Raw genomic sequence first — 20,757 nt, 5'->3', positions numbered from 1 at the left:
TTAAGTATTAAGCTGCCAAAAAGCTGTTATGTGAACCATTATGTAAAACCTTCAACACATTACTCGACTCGTATAACAGCTAAAACACCAGATGGATAATTTCTTACATGTCTGAATTCAAACATTGTTTTTCATAATAGGACACAATTTAAATTGATATATAGCATATTACAACTTTCTTATTTTTATCTGGCATGCTAATAAAATTTGTAAAACACACCCCCTATACTGTCGGTGCGTCTCCATTACTGCAGAGAGTCTGCCCTTATGATCTAACAGAACTTTATTAGTGGTATTTCAAACATTTGTGTTGAAATGTTATCAGCTAGGGATAAATGGACCATGCATTTAATTTGCAAGCATTCAGTATTAAAAGTATCAAATTTTCTCTACTTCATTAATTTCTTCCCATCAAATTCATCTGGAATGAAATGAAATTTTTTTTATTTTTCAAGTAAAAGAATGCCATTCAGATATGCAGATGTATGCAAGCTAGAGACCAGTCATACTAATTATAAAGTCTTTTCAGTCTGAATTTTAAATTTTTGCATGCAGTTTGCACTATGATAATCTCATTCATGAGTCAGATTTTCAGTGTATTGTTTAGGAAACAATACCATTATGTAACTAAGTGTGACTCATGTCAAATTTTGACCTCAGCTCAACTTTCTGTTTAAGGGAGTGACAACTGACAAATATGTTCATGGTAAATTACCAACAACAAGCCAAATAAAATATCAGTGCACAAAATAAAAGGAAAAAAAATTCCTGGCGATCATATCAAGCACTCGAACAAAACCAAAAATCAAATCAGGAATAGAACCAAATGAAAAATTAATCATCATCAGCTGAAAAATTAACTGCAGTGCTCATTTATTGAGGAAACCATAGTTTCTCCTCTGCTATTGATTTTCAAAAAAAAAAGTCTGGCAATAATCTCTTGTGGGTAAATATAGCACATGCAAGGCTTCATAGGCCAAGATGCAAAAGGTTACTGGGAGGGTAATTTGTTGAGATAACTGTCAAGCACAGAGAGGAAATGACCAATCAAAACCAATACTTACATGGACCCTGATGTCCCATGCCTTCAATTGAATTGTGGGTAGAAAAACAGACATTAACAAAACAGTATCACACAATGGCACATACATTTATCACATGTTATTACTCAATCCATATCACAATTTCTAAGTATTTAGACATCTATATATTCAACGACAAGTTTTCATTAACTAAAAGCGTGGGTAAACTGTTACTAAGCATATAAATTTCATAAATCTGAAAAAAAAATGACCTGAAATTTTATAAGTATGTTTATATGAATTCTCAGTACTGACTATTGTAAATGTTCCAAAGGGATAAAAGGTTGATGAAATATGATTTATAATGCAAGAGCATGGCAGAATTATGAAAATTAGCTGCTGTAAGCCATGGCATGACAAGGAAGTATTAAGGAAAACCACCACCACAGACTAAAAATAGCCCTATCTCCAACAGTCTCCAAATGCCTTAGTCTTAAGATTATAGGATTCCTGTGTATTAAGGAAGAAGTTTGTTTACCGATGTTGAAGTCAACAGTGAATTCCTTATAAGGGTCACCATCTGTGATGGAGTAGATGAGTTTGTGGTCACTGGGACTGATGGCCTTGAGGCTATAAATAGGGGTTCCTGCTGGGGAGCTCTCCTTCACATCGACAGAATAAAAGTACTGTTCAAAAACTGGATGTCTGTTGCTGACCACTCGTATTTGGACTGTTGCCTCAGATGACATTGCGGGGTGACCTAGACGTGAAAAACATACGATCATTAGCACAATCAATACCCTGCAGTGCAGAGCCTGAAAGACAATAGTGCGCTGAAGCGACAAAAATCAATCCCCTCAGTAAGACAAATGACTCAACAATTCGGAAATCTAAGAGCCTCCTATGAGAAATCTTTAATGGATGCGTGCTTACTGATGAGGTAGATTTGAGCTTTTACAGCAATAAATGTTCCCCTTATTCCATTTTTTCATCCAACAAAGCAGACAGATGAGCAATAAATCATTAATTCAGCACAGTTCTTAGCAGTATACCTTTATCAGTGGCTTGCACTTGTAGTGTAAAAGTCTGGTCTACATCCTGATCAGTGAGGGAAGTCGCAAGCTGGATATGACCAGTTCTGGCATCCACTTTGAACTTATTTCCAATCTGATTCTCAATGGTATAGGTGACATTTCCATTCAGACCAGCATCTTTATCAATTGCTGACACCTACACAGTACAAAGGTTCTTATAAACAAAATACATTAATTTCCATGCAAGAAATTAAATTTTCAAATGTACTGTTTCTTTTAGAAAGTACACAAAACTTGGTTTTGATCACCTACCTGAGTTATCAAAGTCCCCTTCTCAGTGTCTGTGGATACCACAGTATCATAAGGCTGGTTCACAAAGAGTGGAACATTGTCATTTTCATCCAGAATGTTGATGTGGATCATAATGTGGAGAGGCTTCTGTTTTCCACTTAGATCCTCCACCTGAGCTATGATCTTGTAACGATCCTTCTCTTCCCTGTCAAATGGTTTTCCGGTTGTCTGCAGTACTCCTGATGTCCTTACAACTTCAAACATGCCTTTTCCATTCAGAAGAGTAAAAACATTAGGCTGGTTCAGTGCACTGGCCACTTGGAGTACAGTCAGAGACTGTGGAACGACCACATTTTCCTGTATGTTCAATTTATATTCATTATGGTGTAACAGTAAATTGAAATCATCTGACCCTTCGGTAACTGTTAGGACTAAAGATGCAGTGGTGTCATACTTTCCATCTGAAGCTTGAATTGTTAGATGATATTTATCCTGCATGTTAGTGTCATTGACAACATATACAGTTCCGGAATTCTTGTCAATTTTAAACTTTCCATCATTGTTTCCATCTTTAATAGTGTACAAAATATTTGCATTTTCATCAAGATCTGCATCTGTTGCTGTCATGGTGATGACCTCCACATCAGAGGCAGTAGGAAGAAGGATATCTGCTCGGAATTCTGGGAGTGAAAATACAGGTGGATTGTCGTTAACATCAGTCACATTAATCACAACTCTGGCTGGCTCTGAGGCATGCAGTTGTGGCTTACCAGAATCTGTTACATGAACCAAAAATTCAAATTTGTTAAATTTCTCCCTGTCAATTGACACTTTTGATTTGATTGCACCAGTATCTCTTGTAATTGTGAAGAATTCTTTTGCTTCTTCATCAACAATTTCATACACCAACTGAGCATTTTCATTAGTGTCATCATCATTTGCTGTTACCACCAATGGTTTTTCATCAGATCCCAAAATGAGGCTATCAGGAAGTGAGTTTTCACTTATATTTCCTGCATAAAAAGTCTTTGTAAAGTAAGGTTCATTATCATTGGCATCCAAAACATGTATCCACACAAGTGTTACATCCGATTTACCCACAGTATTAGTAGCCAAAATTGTAAGATTGTAAAAATCAACCAACTCATAGTCAACTCTACTTTTCAAATACACAACACCAGAATTGGGATTCACGGAAAAGGTCATATTATCATTTCCTTTGATGATTTCATAGTTCACGGAAGATTGGCTGTTAGCTTTAACCGTCACAATGGGACTCCCGACGACTGAGTTTTCCATCACCTCTCCAACATATTTTTCCTGTGGGAAATTGGGTGGGGCGTTATTGGACATGGTGACGTGAATGTTGACGGTCGCCGTACTGCTTAGTGGAGGTACCCCTTTGTCTGTGGCCCTGACGAGGATACTGTAGTCTGTCCTCTCACTCTTATCCAGATTCTTAGCCACGGAGATGATGCCTAGGGTCCCATCCAGAGCAAATGCCATGTCAATGTTACCTGTAAAAACAAACAGACAAGATAATTAAACTCTGATGCATAAATTGGTATTTTCGATAAAAATTACGACAAATTGGAGATGATGATACATTTTTTCCCCTACACAACATGAATTTCTAAGATAAATTCAAAAAATAAACATAATCTTAATGTGAGTATGTTAACATACAGAAAGAATTCGAAATTTCACTCTTGAACATGACAGCTTCATAGTTTTTTCTCTTTCTTGACAGCAGAATAGATATCATATCTCTTTATCAATGAAAGGGAGTAGAGAGCAGGCAATTTTTCATTGCTTAATGAATGGATCGACAACAAAAATGATAAAATGCATGCATAAAAGATTTATCAAATCAAAGCATATCAAAACAGAGACATCCGACAAGCAATTTCCCTGTTATTTACATGGGGGATACATGGGTTACTATGCCTTTATGTGCTTTATAACCTTAGTCAAATAAATGCCTACTACTTTACAGCAGGAAACACAAATAAAAGTGATATGTATTTACTGAATAATGTCCCATATACACATCTATCAAAAAATCTTGAAATTCCTTCATGCTAATAAATCAGATCAGATCTTTAGACATTATAATTTAATGGCATAAACAGGCTATAAATGATGATGAATTTAAGACTAGAGGTAAATGGGTCTTGTATACATTATTTATATATATCTAAAATAAGTTCTGAAAGCCTATCTATCAATTTTTGTTTAAATTTCAGCTCATGCAATGCATGCATATCATGTGTTATCCTTAAATCAACCAAGAAATTAAAATATGTAAAATATGGAATTCAAATGAAGGCAAAAGAATGTCTGGACAACTATATATGAGTTAAACATGTAACAAATAAATCACATATGCCAGGAATCATTTACATTGAGGAAAATGCCATTCCCTTGTTTATTTAATTCAAAGCTTTCTCTCCGTGTTATGACACGAGGAGGGGACTTTGTAGGGAATCACACAATCTGACTAAAACCATTGTTTTCTTGCATTATCTAACCAGCTAAAAAAATGAAAATTTGAAGTTCACATTATGTAATCAGTGGGTTTAGTGCTTATCTGGATTTGCAAACGCTATTGGGCGTATTTTAGGATTTGTGACAAGGGAGATAGAAATAAGATTTTAGCCAGATTGTAATAAAATAAGGGATTCATAAGGGAGGGGGGAACAAAATTAAAAACATTCAACATGGACAAAATAAAATACAAAAATATATATTCTTGTGCATTGATACTTTACCAACATCTGTGAAGAAACAGTTACAAGTAAAAAAAACACAATGTACTACAGTTCTGCTAAGTCTGTATAAATGCAAGGCTTTCTAAGTCACATAAATGATGGTTAGAAAATAGTGCAGTTGACATATTAATATATAGATCAAGTCTCTCACTGTTGAACTTAATGAAAAGTCAAGAAGTAAGATTAATTACTGTAAACTGACATCTTAATGAAAAAAAAACTCCCTAGAGTAAGTCATTTATACAAAAGCAGTCATGATGAATACTTAAAAATAACTAAATATAGATGAAAAATGTTAAGTTATGCATACCATGTTAATGACCGCCCAAGGTTACTTATAAATATGTGTATATAAATCTTAATAATAATGACCAAACACAGCACTAAGACAAAACATTTACAAGGAAGTGGGGGATACATTTCAAGGTGGCATAGGTAAAATATTGCATGGGTGTCAATGTGTTAATAATCACAATTTGTTAATGACCATATCCACAAATACAAGTAATTAACATTGTCACATATGAAGGAGTGTGTTACCTGCCCTTACTGACTCAAAGTTAGTCTTAATATTAACCACAAGTACTTTCATGACTGTTGGGAATCTATGAGTGTCTGCAATTATGTACCACATGGTGAACAATTACAGAGAATGATATTTTAGCATAAAAAAGCTCTCTTTACCCGAAACAATAGAGTAAGTGATTTCTGCATTGATTCCTTTGTCTTGGTCAATGGCAGTGAGTTGGGCTACAGATGTCCCAATGGTAGACGTCTCAAACACGTTGGTCTCGAGGACATCAGAAATGAACTGTGGAGGGTGGTCATTGACATCTTTCACTGTGATGGTCACTCTTGTAAAATTCCTGTTAGATGGAACCCCCTGGTCTCGGACCATGACCGTCAATACGTGCTTGTTCATCACTTCTCTGTCCAGAGCCTGCTTGACACTGATTACACCTACAAGAATGAAAATCAGTTTTTAATAATTATTATCAAGATTAGTGACCTCTGAACTATTTCTTTATTACTTATATTGTCCTTGTATCAGAAGACCTGTCTATAATGTATCATTAAGACTTTCATCCAAATTTACACCATATCTCTTTTTTTTCTTCTTGTTTTTCTTTCTTTTTCATTTTTTGCTTCAGTATGTTTTCATGATTTGGTTTCAACAGGCCATTAAATATTGCTATTCATGCAGTGCAGAGTCATACGGAAACTGGATGGGTTCAGCACTGAAACTACACCAATTAACTTTTACGCTTCTGCACAAAGTTACAAACAGGGAAGCTTATATTAACCCTCATTCATAAACCTGTAAAATCGGGGAAATAAATTCACTGTTTCATTCATTCAGAAAACACAGTGTTTCCCATCTTTTGTTTTTTTCTGTGCAAGGGTGCAATCTGGCATTTTCCAGCTGTTTAACAGAAGGAACATTATATGCCTTCTCAATCATTTTATTGATATTTCAAAAGAAATTTTTTTTGTACCAGTTTCACTGTCAATTTCAAATAACTGCAGGCTGATTGCATTAGCGGCCCCCGTCAGCTTGTAGAACAGTCGGCTGTTTAAATCTTCATCTTTTGCAGAGATGGTAAGGACACTGGTTCCCATGGCAACAGACTCTGATATGTCCCTTTTGTATTCGGCTTCTGTGAACTCTGGTGTATTGTCATTGATGTCTAGAACTGTCACAAAGACCTAATAAAAAAAGAATAGAATGCTGGAAATTTTTCTCTTTTATAAACCCACATAAAATACCAGTACTTTCACTAACCATATTACATGAAATGAATGTTTTTACACATTATTAAGAGAGTTATTCTAGCTATTTGTGTGGTTTTATGTGTACATAAAGCCAACAATGTTTTGTTTTTTATCTTTAAGTTCCTGCTACCTAGCACTTCACAGCTAGTTAGATAAATTTGTGAACAGATTTTTATGTCTTATGTTTACCAGATGCAAAGAAAAAATTAGTTTATCTAAATTTAATCCATTCTCTGTGTTATATAGCATTAATCAGGGAAAATTTGTCTACTGCTGAGAATAATGGATGCTGATGCATTGTGTTTTTCAAAGCTTCAAAGCTTACGTCTTAGCTTAATTAACAAAATATGATTTCAGCCCACTGAATGGGATCCAATGGGTAATGAGCCAAGCCCCGCCGCCATGAAGCCTTGGTCTACAAGTATTTTTGTCTCCGATTTATTTCATCTCTTGTGATATTAGCTTCATAAAATACATGCCTAGATTAATCCTAAAACACTGCATCAGTTCTTTTGACTTTTATTCCATTTGCTTTAGATTATTCATAAAGTGCATGCAGAGAAAGATGCTTAAATATCAATTTAGTTCAGTGTTTTTCTATATTTTCCATTTAGATCTAGAATTACTTCAGATATGACCATAAAAAAATCTCTTTATGTTATCTGTGTGACAGACTCTCAGATTTCTGTGTGAGAAGGTCACAATTTTATGGATGTGGCTATCAGTCTTGTCCTAACAACCCTGAATTAGCGGACACACAAATAAATCTCAAGATTTTCACTTCTACTACCTCGAGTACCCAACAAAAATGACACATCAAGGTTTGGATCATACGGCCGGTAATTTACTGGAGAGGATTGAAAAACACAATCGCTATCACTTCTCTCATTGAAGAGTTGTGAAAACACTTGTGCAAGGTATACGGATGCTCTCCAATTTATAGTGAGAAAGCACTTCAGATATCAGAGTTCATATTCTATAGAGTACATGGTAAAGGATCCCAAGACCATTCTCCGATTGTCTATCTCATCTTATTACCTGGTTTTAGGTAATGTTTTTTTTATTTTTGGTGAATAACAAATACAGAAAGATTATCCCAGATAAACATCTAATAAGCAGACAATCCCTAGTCTCCAACTGGTAATTTTTTCTTCATTTCTTTGAAGTACAAAAAAAAATCTGTGTGGGAGATATGCTTGCATTTAGCGAGTAAATTAAAAAAAAATCTTTTTTTTTTTAACATTTATCAAATCTTTTGCATTAATTGCTATTTAAGGAGATTAGAGGGGAGACACACACAAGATATTCAAAGCAACAGAATGTCTAATTTTAGTGCAATTTCTTGCAGTATATAAAAAATTAGAAAATAATGAGTTTGATAAGATGCCAGGATGAAAATGAACTAATGATTTCTGGTAAAGAGTAGAATTGCAAAACGTTTGCTCTGTAAAATACAGCAGTAAAAATATTTACATTATTTAAGGTTAATCTGTTCTCCAAAGCTACCAGATTTATTTGAGCCATCCATTATAAATGAAGAGCTAATTGGCAATTCAAAGTTTTTTTCTGTGAGCACTTGCAGGAAAGATTTGTAAACAGAAAGATAATGCAGTCGTCTTGCTTTTCTCTCATCTTTCACTTACGGAATAAAATTGGCAGCTTCATTTCCACAGATTCTATCTTTAAAATGCATGAAAGAGCAAAATCTTTTTCACTTCAAGGTGTAGGAAGTAAATTGGAGGAACTTGTGCAGAGTTTAAACAGAGAGATAGATCAATTTAAAGGGGGCTTTCATCACAATGACTTTGCCAAAAAACTGTGCAACTTTTAAAGCAACACTGCCTCAGCATGTGATGAATTTTGACTTTTGACTGCAGTTAAATTCTCTCACATCAACTATTTGAAGTCCTCACTTCAAAATACCTGATAAAGACTTCATGCCTATTTAACATACATATTTCTCAGGATGTGAGATAAATCTGTAGACTTCCTATCAGATAAGAGCACTTCTACAATCTGCTCATCAAAGAATCGTGAAATTAACTAATATTTGCTACAATTATCACAATTCATATTAAACAGCACACCTATAGTCTGATATCAGTAAGATGATATTTCATATTTGTGTTTTCACTTCACACCTCTGAAAATGCCATTGAATAATCTTGGTTAATCTGAGATTACTCTTAATTAAAATGTAAGCACTGGTATAGGTAAAGCTCCAGGTAAATAAGCCGATCATCAGATACTTAATCCCCGAATTGAGGGCTGTTTACAATATGGTGAAAGGGTATTTAAAATCGACAATTGTTCAACGTTTTTTTATGGATCCCCTTTTGAGGAGGAGAAGATGTATGAGATCTATAAATTCTTATAACCTTGACAGAAGTTTGATGGATGCCATCGGTTGTCATGACAGTCAGATTGTAATGGTCCCTTTTTTCACGGTCCAGTTTCTTGGCTGTCACTATGTTACCATACTCAGGATTAATAACAAACTGGTTCTCTGGATCTCCATCTAAACAAAAAAAAATACAGTCTTTTAAATTTTGTCTTGAATAAAAATATTTTTTTAACAATTGTCATATATGTAAAATATATATGAACGTGCACATCACTGCACAATGAATGACAGGTCATGTGTTGAATTGACTGACACTTCAGCATAAACTATGGGTGATGAAGACTACAATTTGTTTCAGATAAATTATGACTTTCACATTATGTCACAACTGACAAATTCTGCACATCATAACATGCAAAGGAAAAACCTATTAATTTGATGAAAAGCAGAATTTGGAGTGTTTTTCTATGACACCTGGTGACCTGGCCTTGGTTTATGATGCTAGGGCCAGCTGCCATTCAGAAATGTCAGACAAAAGCCCTGTGTTTATGTACCATAAAAACCATCTGTACCTGTCAGAGAGTACCAGAGTTTGTCCCCGTCAGAGTCGTCAGCATGGAACACATCCAGTACCTCCCCGATTTTACAGTTCTCCATCAGCTGGACTTCATAGTAAGGGAGGGGGAATTTGGGAGAGTTTGGAGACATGGTCGGTTCACGAAGAACCTCAAGCCTCACTCTAGCAGTAGCTTTCTTCTTGTCTTTACCATTATCGAAAGCTTGAACCTAATAGTGGAAGATAACACTTTTTAATTATTTTCTCAGGGTTCTTCATAGCAAAAGCATATATTTTGATGCAATACTTTCTTCTTATCTTGTTTAATGAATTCATGCTTTGGTGAATACACAGATATTTGCTGACATAAAAACCAGGTATATTACCAATGGAAAACAACTTTTTCTTACCTTTAAATCATAACTTCCAACATTAAGCAGACCTTTAGCATAAATCATTCCAGTGTTTCTGTCAATGCCGAATGTCTGTTTTTTGCCCTTCAGCCTGTATGTTATCTGAGCATTGAGACCAATGTCCTCATCTCTGGCTGTGACTCTCAGTAAGGGAGTCTTCCCTTTGTCTTCTGTAACTGCCATCACCCTGGCTCTATAGACCTTCTCCAAAAACTCAGGCCTCTTGTCATTTTGGTCAAGGATTTCAATGACCACATGGGCAGTGGAGGACAAGACAGGAAAACCAGAATCAGAGACCACAATCTGAAAACCAAAATTATTCAGTAATTTTTGACTGTTTTGCAGTACAAATATATTATCCAGTACACAGTGTATATTTTATGTGTCAATTGAAGTAAAAACATTTAATCATAATAAAGTCTTTAAACTTCATTTTGAAACTCATTGAGAGTCTAGGGGAAAAAATATTAACTGCTTTTTACTACCTACCCCCTCCTTTGAGAACCAATATATCCCCCCCCCCCCCCAAAAAAAATTTTTTTTTTGATTTTATCAAATGAAAAGCTTATAAAAAAAATCTTGATCATCTTTTAATCGACAAACTGTTCTGTACTGGAAAATGAAACTGATACACAGAGTACCAGCTATCAGGTTCATTATCACTTCAATCAATTCATTAAACTATATGTTCACATTTTTTCCCTTTGTGCAACAGTTTACATAAGACACTATCAGTCTTAATTTCAGTGCACAATTCACAAAGGAATTCTTTCAAAAGAGAAAAGAAAATCTGATCTATAGAGGAATCTTCTGATCAGTGCAGCTAGTCCTAATGAGAGTGAATTTGACAGGCTTTGAGATTCTTGGCCATAAATCATTACAAAATAAAAGAGTTCTGACAAAGTTGCATAATTTCATGTCAATTTCCTCCTTTTTAAAAAAGTTAATTATCCTCAAAATACGCAATAATTGATCTCTGTTAAATAGTCTGAGCTTCTTTCTGAATAGAAAGGGGTCAGTATTTTCAATGCTTTGTGCAAGTTAAAGCTTGTTATTCATTAAAGGATGAACTCTCTCTGTCTCTCACACTTCCAGAAGTCAAACACATATAATTGGCCTTATTCTGATCATGTCAGCAAAATTTATCTTTACAGAAATGAAACAGGTGAAATTGAACATGAAAGACCACCAGACTTCACACAAGAAATAAAGAGAATTCCTTTTTAAGTTGGCATTCATCATATGACAGAAGGTCCGACAATAATAACCACTCACAAACTTGACAAGCAAAAAGTCATATTTTACTTCATGGATAGTTAGGCTTATGAACTTCTGAGTAAGGTCACCAATATTAAATAATTTCATCTAATTTACGTCCAATTTCACTGCGGCCAGTCCTAGACGGCTGGGGTTTACCGTCACATGGGGATCAATCTGGAGACTAGACCTGACACACACAAGTGTACTCTGAGCTATAATAAGATTTGATATATACATAAACAGTCCAGGCAGAGGCCCCCATCAGAGAAGGTAGTCTCCAAAGCTACCAATTTGGAATGTCAATTCAATAAAGATCACAAAATAAACATTGCTAAACAAGGGTGGGTATTTTCTAAGCACATCATAAACATTCACATTAAGTGCACAAAAACCATTGTGACTGACAATTCTATCCTTTCACTTGCTGAACATGCAGTTTAAACTTATCTGCAGACTTAAAGTTTCTCATCTGAAAATTAAATTAAATTCTTTTTTTCTCTTCTCTTGACCATAATTGCCCATCATTTTAACTTTAATGGTTCCTTTCACACAAATAAAATGAGATGATTTTTTTTTTTTCAGTTAATGTTAATTTTGGTTAATGTTAAACCAAATGGACTATGCAATTCCTATAAACCTCTGAAAATTCAAGCTCGTACAGAGTTTAACCATTGCAAGCCCCAGAGAGCGAGTAGGAAGGCAATATACCTCTGAATGTATGGTTGACAGGCTTGAGTGAAGCCTCAGTCAGCGTACTTGGCTTTACAAGCAGACGCTGATTCCTGATCTACATAAAAAGAGCCCTTTCTATTTGGAGTCCCTTTATCAACCTCCTTGTCCCTCTCTTTATGTTACAAAGTCGTGCGAGGTCATGCGAAGAATTTTGCCCATTAAGATTTATACCAGAGATTTCTGTTTGTCAGTGGATGCTTTTTGATGAAACAAGCAACCTGCTGACTTCAGTACACCCACTAAAAATATACATCAGATCTACAAATCTACCTAGCTGACCATTAAAGTATACCTAACAAGGTATGGCCCCATTGATCCACCTGTTAGTATCCGTCAGCTGGGAGAGGGGATGTCAGGCATTCAATATTATCATCTTATATTTCACAAATGAACTTCTCCTGCACACACAGATGGAGTCCAGATAGAACCAGAACTATTTAATCTATACATTTAATGATGTTGCATAAAATTTATATAAACTCCATGAACCAGTAACTCTAACCCGAAATAATGTACTTAGAGAAAACCACCCTTGACAAAGTTAGACTTGATCATAAACAAATCTAATTTATCAAGGTTAATATCTCGAGACTTGCTGTTTCCCCCAACCCAGATCTCTCAAACCTCCCTAGGCATGTAAAGAGGCTCTGGAAATGCATTAACTCAATTGAATTTGAATTTTCGAGTCCATTCAATTGAAAGGTGCTTTGAAATATTAACAGTTTATGGCTTATATGCCTTTCTCCTTCAATCTTGCATCTTTAAAAAGTCTGAACCAATAAAAATCCAATAAAAAGTTTTAGAAAGTTATTTCAAAATCATTAACATAGTTTAAAAGTTGAAAATTTTAAGTGCAGGGCACATTAACCTTAGACTTACATTCAGTTTCAAGGATACCTTTAATAAATAAGTATGAATGTTAAACTTTTTTAAGTATAAGAGTAACAATTTATGCTTTAGTAATGCAACCCTATGATGAATGCAATACTGTTCCACATCAATTATCATTTGACAATAGACAAACTTGACATATAATGACAGGTTAAAGAAAACTGTTCTCTGTGTTGCTGCTTCAAGTATTCTCCTTATCTTCATCCTCACTACAAATTCTACAGATTTTTTTCTGTATATAAACTATCTTATAAGCTTGTGCTTAACAATTGCAAGAATATTTCGGTTTTTATTTGTTATCTGTCAAAACAAAAAAACACTGATACCATCTGATGATTATTTTTTACTAAATAACAATTGGATATGAAGCATAAAGAAAGTGCCAAGATCTTTCAACATGCTAGAGTTTTTTTTTGCATTGCAATATACATATGCCAACTCCCCTTGGTTTACAAGAAATGTACGCTGTCAAAGACCCCAAGGATGCTGAGTGACCAAGGCTGATGGAGATTTCCCCCGTTTCCGGGTTACCTGCCGGACAACCTTGGTCATTACTCAGCTTTAGGTCACACTAATTAACCAACAGAACCCATCTCTTTGGATGAAAGGCTACACATGCTCCATCTAAGACACTCTTGCTGTTGAAGACACTTGAGCTGAAATTAGAATCCAAGTGCCATCTCCACAGTATTCAAGTACTTAGTGTCTGGCTTTTCAAAAAAAAATGGCAAATCAGATACACTGGAAGCTGTTGAACTTCAGTCAAGATAAATCAATATTACTTTTCTTTCTCCACGTTTTCTTCTATTTGACATTGATGAAACAGATATGTCAAGAAACTGGAACCATCTGAATTTGAAATTTTATCAATACCCCGGTACGTGCTATTTTAGGTACTTTTGAAAAGTACGAATTCACTTCCTTGGAAGAAAAGGAGTCAATTGGCCAAGTCCATATCCTACTGTAATACAATGTAGTTTAAATTTAAATATCTAATTGGGGTGCTTTGGTTTTTTTCAATATCATGTTTCTTCCGATGCCCAGCTCCATTTCAACCTAATTTCATTATTTTCTCAAATCTCAGATATTTCCTGTGGAAGCTAAGTTTAATCATCACAGAAATCCTACAGAACTCCAAATAGATTCACCTGACATAATCTATGAATTTGGTGAATGAAAATTAAAAGTTTACGCAAACAGGATTATATTTCACACCCACTCTATTCGTCCAACTTCTTACGTAAGATAAAAAGGGCCATTTGATCATATTATACACAAATATTAGTCACACAAATGGCAAATAAGCTCTGAAAATCCTAGAGAATTAATTAGAAATATAATTTACATACTTAATCTTATTACGTAGTCATCAGCAAAATATGTTTGAACGCATTTTAAATAACTTAAAGTATGAAGTGCTTTGCGCCTATATTTCAGAGAGCAAGTAGTTTGGAATTGCTCACTTAATATATAATGTTTGGTATCTCGAATTTTATTAAGATGAAACTGAAGCTACAAGATGAAAAACATCAAGATAAATCAGTATTTTGTATGCTTCATTCATATAAACACACATTGCTCACTATGATTACAACTGAACAACTTTGTTTTATCTCGAAATCTAACATTTCGACAAAAACATTTTAGATTAAAATCTTTTGCTATGATGAAAAGTTAAATATTGAGTTAGAGCCTTGCCAAGCAAATAACTCCTGGAGATTTTTACACAGAATCTGTAAAATTGTATTCCTACACACGTTGCCACTGTGGGGGTTAAAAACAGAGAATTTCCGTTTATTGAACAATCTCTCTTGATCCCCCCCAAGTCCGATTTCAAAGGAAACAGAACATTATAACTGGAAGCTTTTAATTCTGACTGAAATAAGATATTGTTTTCAATGTACAATCTGGGAGACTTTTTTCTTGATGTATTTTAAACAAAAAGGTTAATAGTGGAAATAACCCCCAAAACATTTTATTTTAAATTAAACTTGGTTCTTATTAAAATAAGACAACACCCACAAAGGCTATTTCATATTCACAAATAATTTTTTTATCTTAATTATTAAAAACATGAAGATCAACTTCAGACGGTGGCTATTAAAATATAAAACCTTTTTCTGCAATGTCCAATATGTTATCAAGAAGTTAGTCTACATATTCCCTTATCAGAATTCTGCAATTTCTTTTTGGAGTATTTCTTTTTTTCTTCCTTCTTCTTTTTTTTTTTTTTTTAAAAATCTATTGATTTTGTTTTGTTGGTGTCTCTAGGAGATCTCCCCAATACATCATTCTCTCTAAAAGAGTCCATTAATTCGAGCTGTTTGCTCAGCTCATCAGCAGAACAGTAGGGGTGTCTACTGAAAAGGTGTGATTGTGGACCAATTATAAGCTAATCAGCGGCGTGATGCCGACACCCTAAAGATACAATATTGATAAAGAGCAATACCAGGGACACAGGAAGCACTCCCCTCTAATGGTGTTAATTCACTGTGTAATCATCCATTTGTTCTCTAGAGTATACTTTTTTTTTTTGGACAGTGCTAACTTTTCATACAAATAGCAGAAACTGTGAAAGCATTCAATGTAAACATGCAAGGAAAAGATGTCTGGAGAATAATAGATATAAGGGTATACATCTTTATGCAACCATTCTGTGCAATTATCCAACAAGCTAGCAATGATTCTGTCCTATTTCTATAGCACAACGTCAACATACCCTGGCAGCTTGCTCGTGAAGGCACGAATTAATTGAGGATATACTCTTCTGCTGTTTTACAAACATTTCTGAGAAGGTTCTCTATTTAGCTTGAAAAAACACTTGCAGAATCACATCAAGCACTTGACAATGGCAATGAAAAAATTCAGACCTACTCCATTTTTTTAATTGAAAAAGCTATATAAGAAGGAATGTTGTGTTATTAAGCATACAACTCCCGCTAAGAAATCAAATTTCGAAAAAAATAATGATTCTACTGTCTAGCTGACTATTATATTGCCGGGTAAAGAATGCGTTTCTCTCATTGATTTTGCCTTAATATATTTTGCATTCTACCGAATCTTAAACATTAATAACAACCATATTGTACATGCAGAACCCATCTCTTGCCTAATTTCACTCCATGGTTTCTTTACTTTGTTAATGCAGATCTGCGGTCTGTTGTAATTAGATTGACTTAAAATCAAAGCCGACTGCATGTCTTAATAATTACAGAGAACATCCACTTCTCTATTAAGCCAACAATACCCATCTTGATATATAAGACATTGTATATGTCTAGGTGTGGGTGATCATCATGCATCCAAAGAACATCCCTCGCCCACTATAATGCTCATGACCTTGTTAAAATTTGAACAACTACAAAAACACTAACGTGACAAGACCTCATTAGGAGGTCAAACGAATTTGACATTCCAACCCCTGCTCTTGTTCCTAGCCACAGCCCAATGGTTATCTGAAGATTAATTACCCAGCCCTTTCTCAAAGTTTAATCGATTTCATGCAGTTCAAGAAAAACATTTTTAAAAATGACCAAATCAGATTTTCTGCTCCATCTCCTCTTTCCTGGGCCAGGGCATATATACCTTTAACATGACACAAATGGCAAGCGAGCAAGAAATTAAATGAAATATCCCCAATTAGTCTTTTCAATATCTATTCCTTTCAATCTGTCAAGTTTGCTTGAGGGTGTCTTTACTCCTTTTTAAATTCCTTGCAAATCTTGCCAAATTTAATCTGTACCTAAACATGACTTAACATTATTTAAAATTTGAACAACACAAGCTTTGTTGAGGTGAAGGGTATCGGTCCATCTATGGGCATTTAGTCTATTTATAGACACACTGACCTAAATTTTTACACAGAAAGGACCCAAATTGCATGTCGGAAATATATCTATCTTTTTGACAGATCAAATAAGCCCTTATCAGCTTTTTCTCAAGAAAAGTGTGAGTTTTAAACAGGGCAAAAGTTGAACACCATTTAAGGTATTTTGCTGTCAATGCCTTCATTGTGTCCTAAAATGGATATTCTAAGATAATCATGTTGCTTTGGATAATATCAGATGAGAATTCAGATTTTTGACATCTAGATCAAGAATTCCTAATCTTTTCCTTATATCACACTCTTTCAAATTATTTCAGCAGAAATCTTAAGCTTCTTTCAAATATTAAAAATCACAAAAATTTTCAACACATTCGATTTCTTATCTATCAACATACATTTGTATACTGCATAAAGGTCTTTAGCAATACTGTCAATCTTGAAAAACAATGTAATCTAAGGGGCTGAAACTAAACAAATGACCCATATCTGTTTTATCATTATTATCAATTTGATTTTGCTCTGCTGTTGTGTAAGCCAATTAAATACTTGCATACCTGTAGTTAAAACTCAAATACCCTCCATTTTGTTTCTGATAAAAAGGTGCTTAGCATGTAGTTAAAAGAAATCTTTTCAAAGTTAATTCAAATCAACATTACAAAGAAAAGACTACTTGAAAAAATCAAATTATCAAAAGCACGATAAAATGTATGCCTTTAATAGTGTCCCACAGAAAGGGTCTGAAAAATTGATTTATGCCTGCATCAATGGCACGGGGCTTCAAAGTCACTTATCAAATGCAAACAATCCATGCAGAGATACATGAACGTTCTGATTGACTTGTTTGAAAACTGAAAGAAAAGGTGGTCAGAAAGTGTCCAAAAGCATGCACAAAGAGTCACCCCTCCTATGGAATTGCTCATTTTGGATTCGTTAACAAACATTCTATTCAAACACCACCTTACAGTGTTTTTTTCTGGTACTTTATCTTCCACTTGAAAGGTGTCCCCCCAACACCTGGGACAATCACAGATGAAATTAACCCTCAATTTATTTTCAACAATTTATTTTAAAAGGAAAGACCTATATTTCACCCAGTTAGTCTCAGCATGACTTTATAATGATCAAAAGGTTCTTTTTTTATTACTTCCATAATTGAATGATCTTATTTTTCTTTTTAAATACAAATAATTTTATTTCAATATCACAAAAAATTTATGGATATGTTAGGAAAAAATGAACAATTTCTCTAACATTTGTGTTCAATAAATTCCATGCCCCTTTTACTGGTTTTATTATTACTTTGAGGTTGGATAATTCCAATTATAATAAAAAAGTTTAATGATTCATTAAGGAATTCCATTCTTTATTATCATTTTCCTCATTTAGAAACCATTGAGCCTAATCAATCATGTGACTTTTTGGTTGTTCTATAGCTAGATGCACCGAGACCTTGCATAAGGAAGTCAGGTGAACTTCTCACAAAGAGACCCAGCCAGGTACAAGCATGATATTTACAGGAAATTCTGGCACACCTTGTTTCAACTTACCTGTAAAATGTGTATTTCTTGTCTTTCTCTGTCTAGTCTCTTTCTTGTTGTTGTGATAACTCCTAAAAAAAAAAGAATTTATAAAATTTAAATTCTTTATGAAGTCATACACTGGTGTTAAATTTATTGTGCACATAGTTTGTCCATTATTTTTATTTTTCACACGCAGCAGAAATCGTAATTAATCACTCAATTCATTTCAAGTTGACAAAATTATACTCAGTTCCTGAGAGGAAATAATTTTTTTAGAATTCAAAATAAAAATATATATAAAATATTAACTTATTAATTTTACACAATGCTGTAAACCTTTTATTGACTGATGGAAAAAAAGCAGTATGAATTGGTAACATTCTGCAGTAATACACGCTTCAGAATGGAAAAAAAATTTCTTTAATCATATTAAATTTCTGGGTTGCAAGTATGAAGTTACATTTTTCACAACTTTCTTAAAAGTCATGAACTTGGAATATGTTTGTGAAGATCATGCAACAGGTATACATAAAAGAGACAAAAAGGTGTGAATTTCAGTTTTATTACACAGACAAAAGACATTAGAGCAGGTTGTACAGCAGGAATGACGACCCCTTACCCTGGACATCCAACCCCTCCCCATTCCAACCTTGAAATGAGACAAACAAAGAACCCCATCCGCCTCACCTTTGCCCTTAGTAAATAGATACACCTCGCTGAAAGCGAGCTGTACACGTCAAGGTAGGACTAGAGACTCTTATACATTGCACGGGTATACTAAACTGAACTCCCCCCCTTACAAATAAATCATCTAGCTTCGATGAATGGCATTCACAGCCAAATTTAATATTGCTGATAACAATCGGGAGGGGATAATTAATCATAAGAGGCACTATCAAATAAAACCTGGTCTATCACCGCTACAGCTGCCATCAGAAGTAACGAACCACTTAACTAATCTAATTATGGTTGTCATAAGATTTCTTAAGATTTCTATCAAACGTTTTACATGCAACAATCGTTATCCATCAAACAATGGAGTGTATCAATTTTCTGAATCCACAGGTGTGCCTTATGAAAATTGATAAGGGTCTCCCTTAGTATTGTTGTTCATAATGCACTAAAACAGATACTGAACGTTGCTTAGGGCTCCTCGAACAGTAACACATGATTTCTCTGATAGATTCTGATGTTAATTTACTTTCCTAACCCAGGGCTACAGCCAGACAGGACAAAGGCACCTGGTGTTGTCAGGGAGCAAATCACCTGGTGACAGGTTCCTAGATCTTTCCTTCCATTATCGTAAAAAGGGGTGAATTTTATAGCACACGTGCATGTGTCATGCTGTCTCTCTCTCCTGCTGAAGGGAAAAGTTTAAGAACTGCTCGGGATTTACTTATCCCAGTGACAGGCCTGGACCCCTAACCTTTCTAGTCCATGAAAATTGGTCTAAAGCCATCGTGCACACCCCATGATTTTAAGCTGACAACAAAATCATGATAAATGGTTCAGTCTTTGAGTAGGTTTGCATTATATAACAAGGCACATATTTCTACTTTTGAAGTCTCTTCAATTTAACCCTGATTTCCTAGATTAAAATGATATGACAAAAATAGTATTTGTGGTGGGAAGACTCGTGGCTTATGAAGTAATACAGGATTTTTATGCCATTCTTGATGACAGGGGGGTAACAAACACAAAGCTGGCTGTGGATTATCAAACTGTCACATGGGGGGAAATTCCTCTATACTAAATCTTAGATAATTTCTTGTCTACCTTCCAACACCTTAATTACGGGAGAAGGTATGTTGTTTTGAAAAAATGTAAAATATTCTTTTTATTTTTTAACATACCAACAAATAATTGCCTGTTCCTATTTATGTCTTCTTGCCTGCATGTCATTTCTTTAATAATCTTATTTTTTTCCATTGATCAGAAGAAAATTAGCAGATGAAAAAAAAAATTATTTCAAAAATATATGTTCAAACTTCAATGATGAAATACCAGATTTCAGCCTAAAAGCTGCTGAATCATAGTGCATGCACACCATAACAAGATAATTTTATCATTAAATTATGGTTGTATTTTACAGACTTCCAAGAAATTTCATAATCATTTAATTGATCAAGGTTAAAAAAAAAATCCAATTCTTTAGTGTATTGTTCAAAGTCAACACTTCCGGACAAAGCATCAAAGACGCCTATCCTCTGCAGTGTCTACAGCAAACATACAAAAAAGTGTACAAATAGCAGAAACTGAAAGTAAACAGAGTCAGAGATAAGAAAAGGACAGACTTTCTATTATTGAGAAGAACTTGGCTATGA

General features: G+C 34.5%; 1 protein-coding gene across 5 annotated transcripts in view; it reads right to left on the bottom strand.

Annotated features, from left to right (window-relative positions):
- Positions 1 to 20,757, bottom strand: part of LOC133192210 (protocadherin Fat 1-like) — a 45,997-nt gene that overhangs the window by 14,023 nt on the left and 11,217 nt on the right. For 4 of the 5 annotated variants that reach the window (XM_061328181.1, XM_061328184.1, XM_061328182.1 and 1 more), the window contains exons 3-12: positions 18,461 to 18,522; positions 10,202 to 10,507; positions 9,808 to 10,021; positions 9,270 to 9,409; positions 6,615 to 6,825; positions 5,803 to 6,078; positions 2,369 to 3,864; positions 2,075 to 2,252; positions 1,561 to 1,782; positions 1,065 to 1,085 (exon numbers count right to left, since the gene is read on the bottom strand). In XM_061328181.1, coding sequence (XP_061184165.1) covers positions 1,065 to 1,085; positions 1,561 to 1,782; positions 2,075 to 2,252; positions 2,369 to 3,864; positions 5,803 to 6,078; positions 6,615 to 6,825; positions 9,270 to 9,409; positions 9,808 to 10,021; positions 10,202 to 10,507; positions 18,461 to 18,522 — 3,126 coding nt within the window. The remainder of the gene's footprint in view (positions 1 to 1,064; positions 1,086 to 1,560; positions 1,783 to 2,074; positions 2,253 to 2,368; positions 3,865 to 5,802; positions 6,079 to 6,614; positions 6,826 to 9,269; positions 9,410 to 9,807; positions 10,022 to 10,201; positions 10,508 to 18,460; positions 18,523 to 20,757) is intronic. The other variant, XM_061328183.1, reaches the window with a different exon arrangement.

The sequence above is a fragment of the Saccostrea echinata genome, unplaced genomic scaffold (genome assembly GCF_033153115.1).
Source record: "Saccostrea echinata isolate AGI-Se365-2 ecotype Australia unplaced genomic scaffold, CSIRO_AGI_Sech_v1 ptg000025l, whole genome shotgun sequence".
Taxonomy (NCBI): domain Eukaryota; kingdom Metazoa; phylum Mollusca; class Bivalvia; order Ostreida; family Ostreidae; genus Saccostrea; species Saccostrea echinata.
The sequence above is the reverse complement of the archived record's forward strand: the minus strand, read 5'-3'. Positions and strand labels throughout refer to the sequence as shown.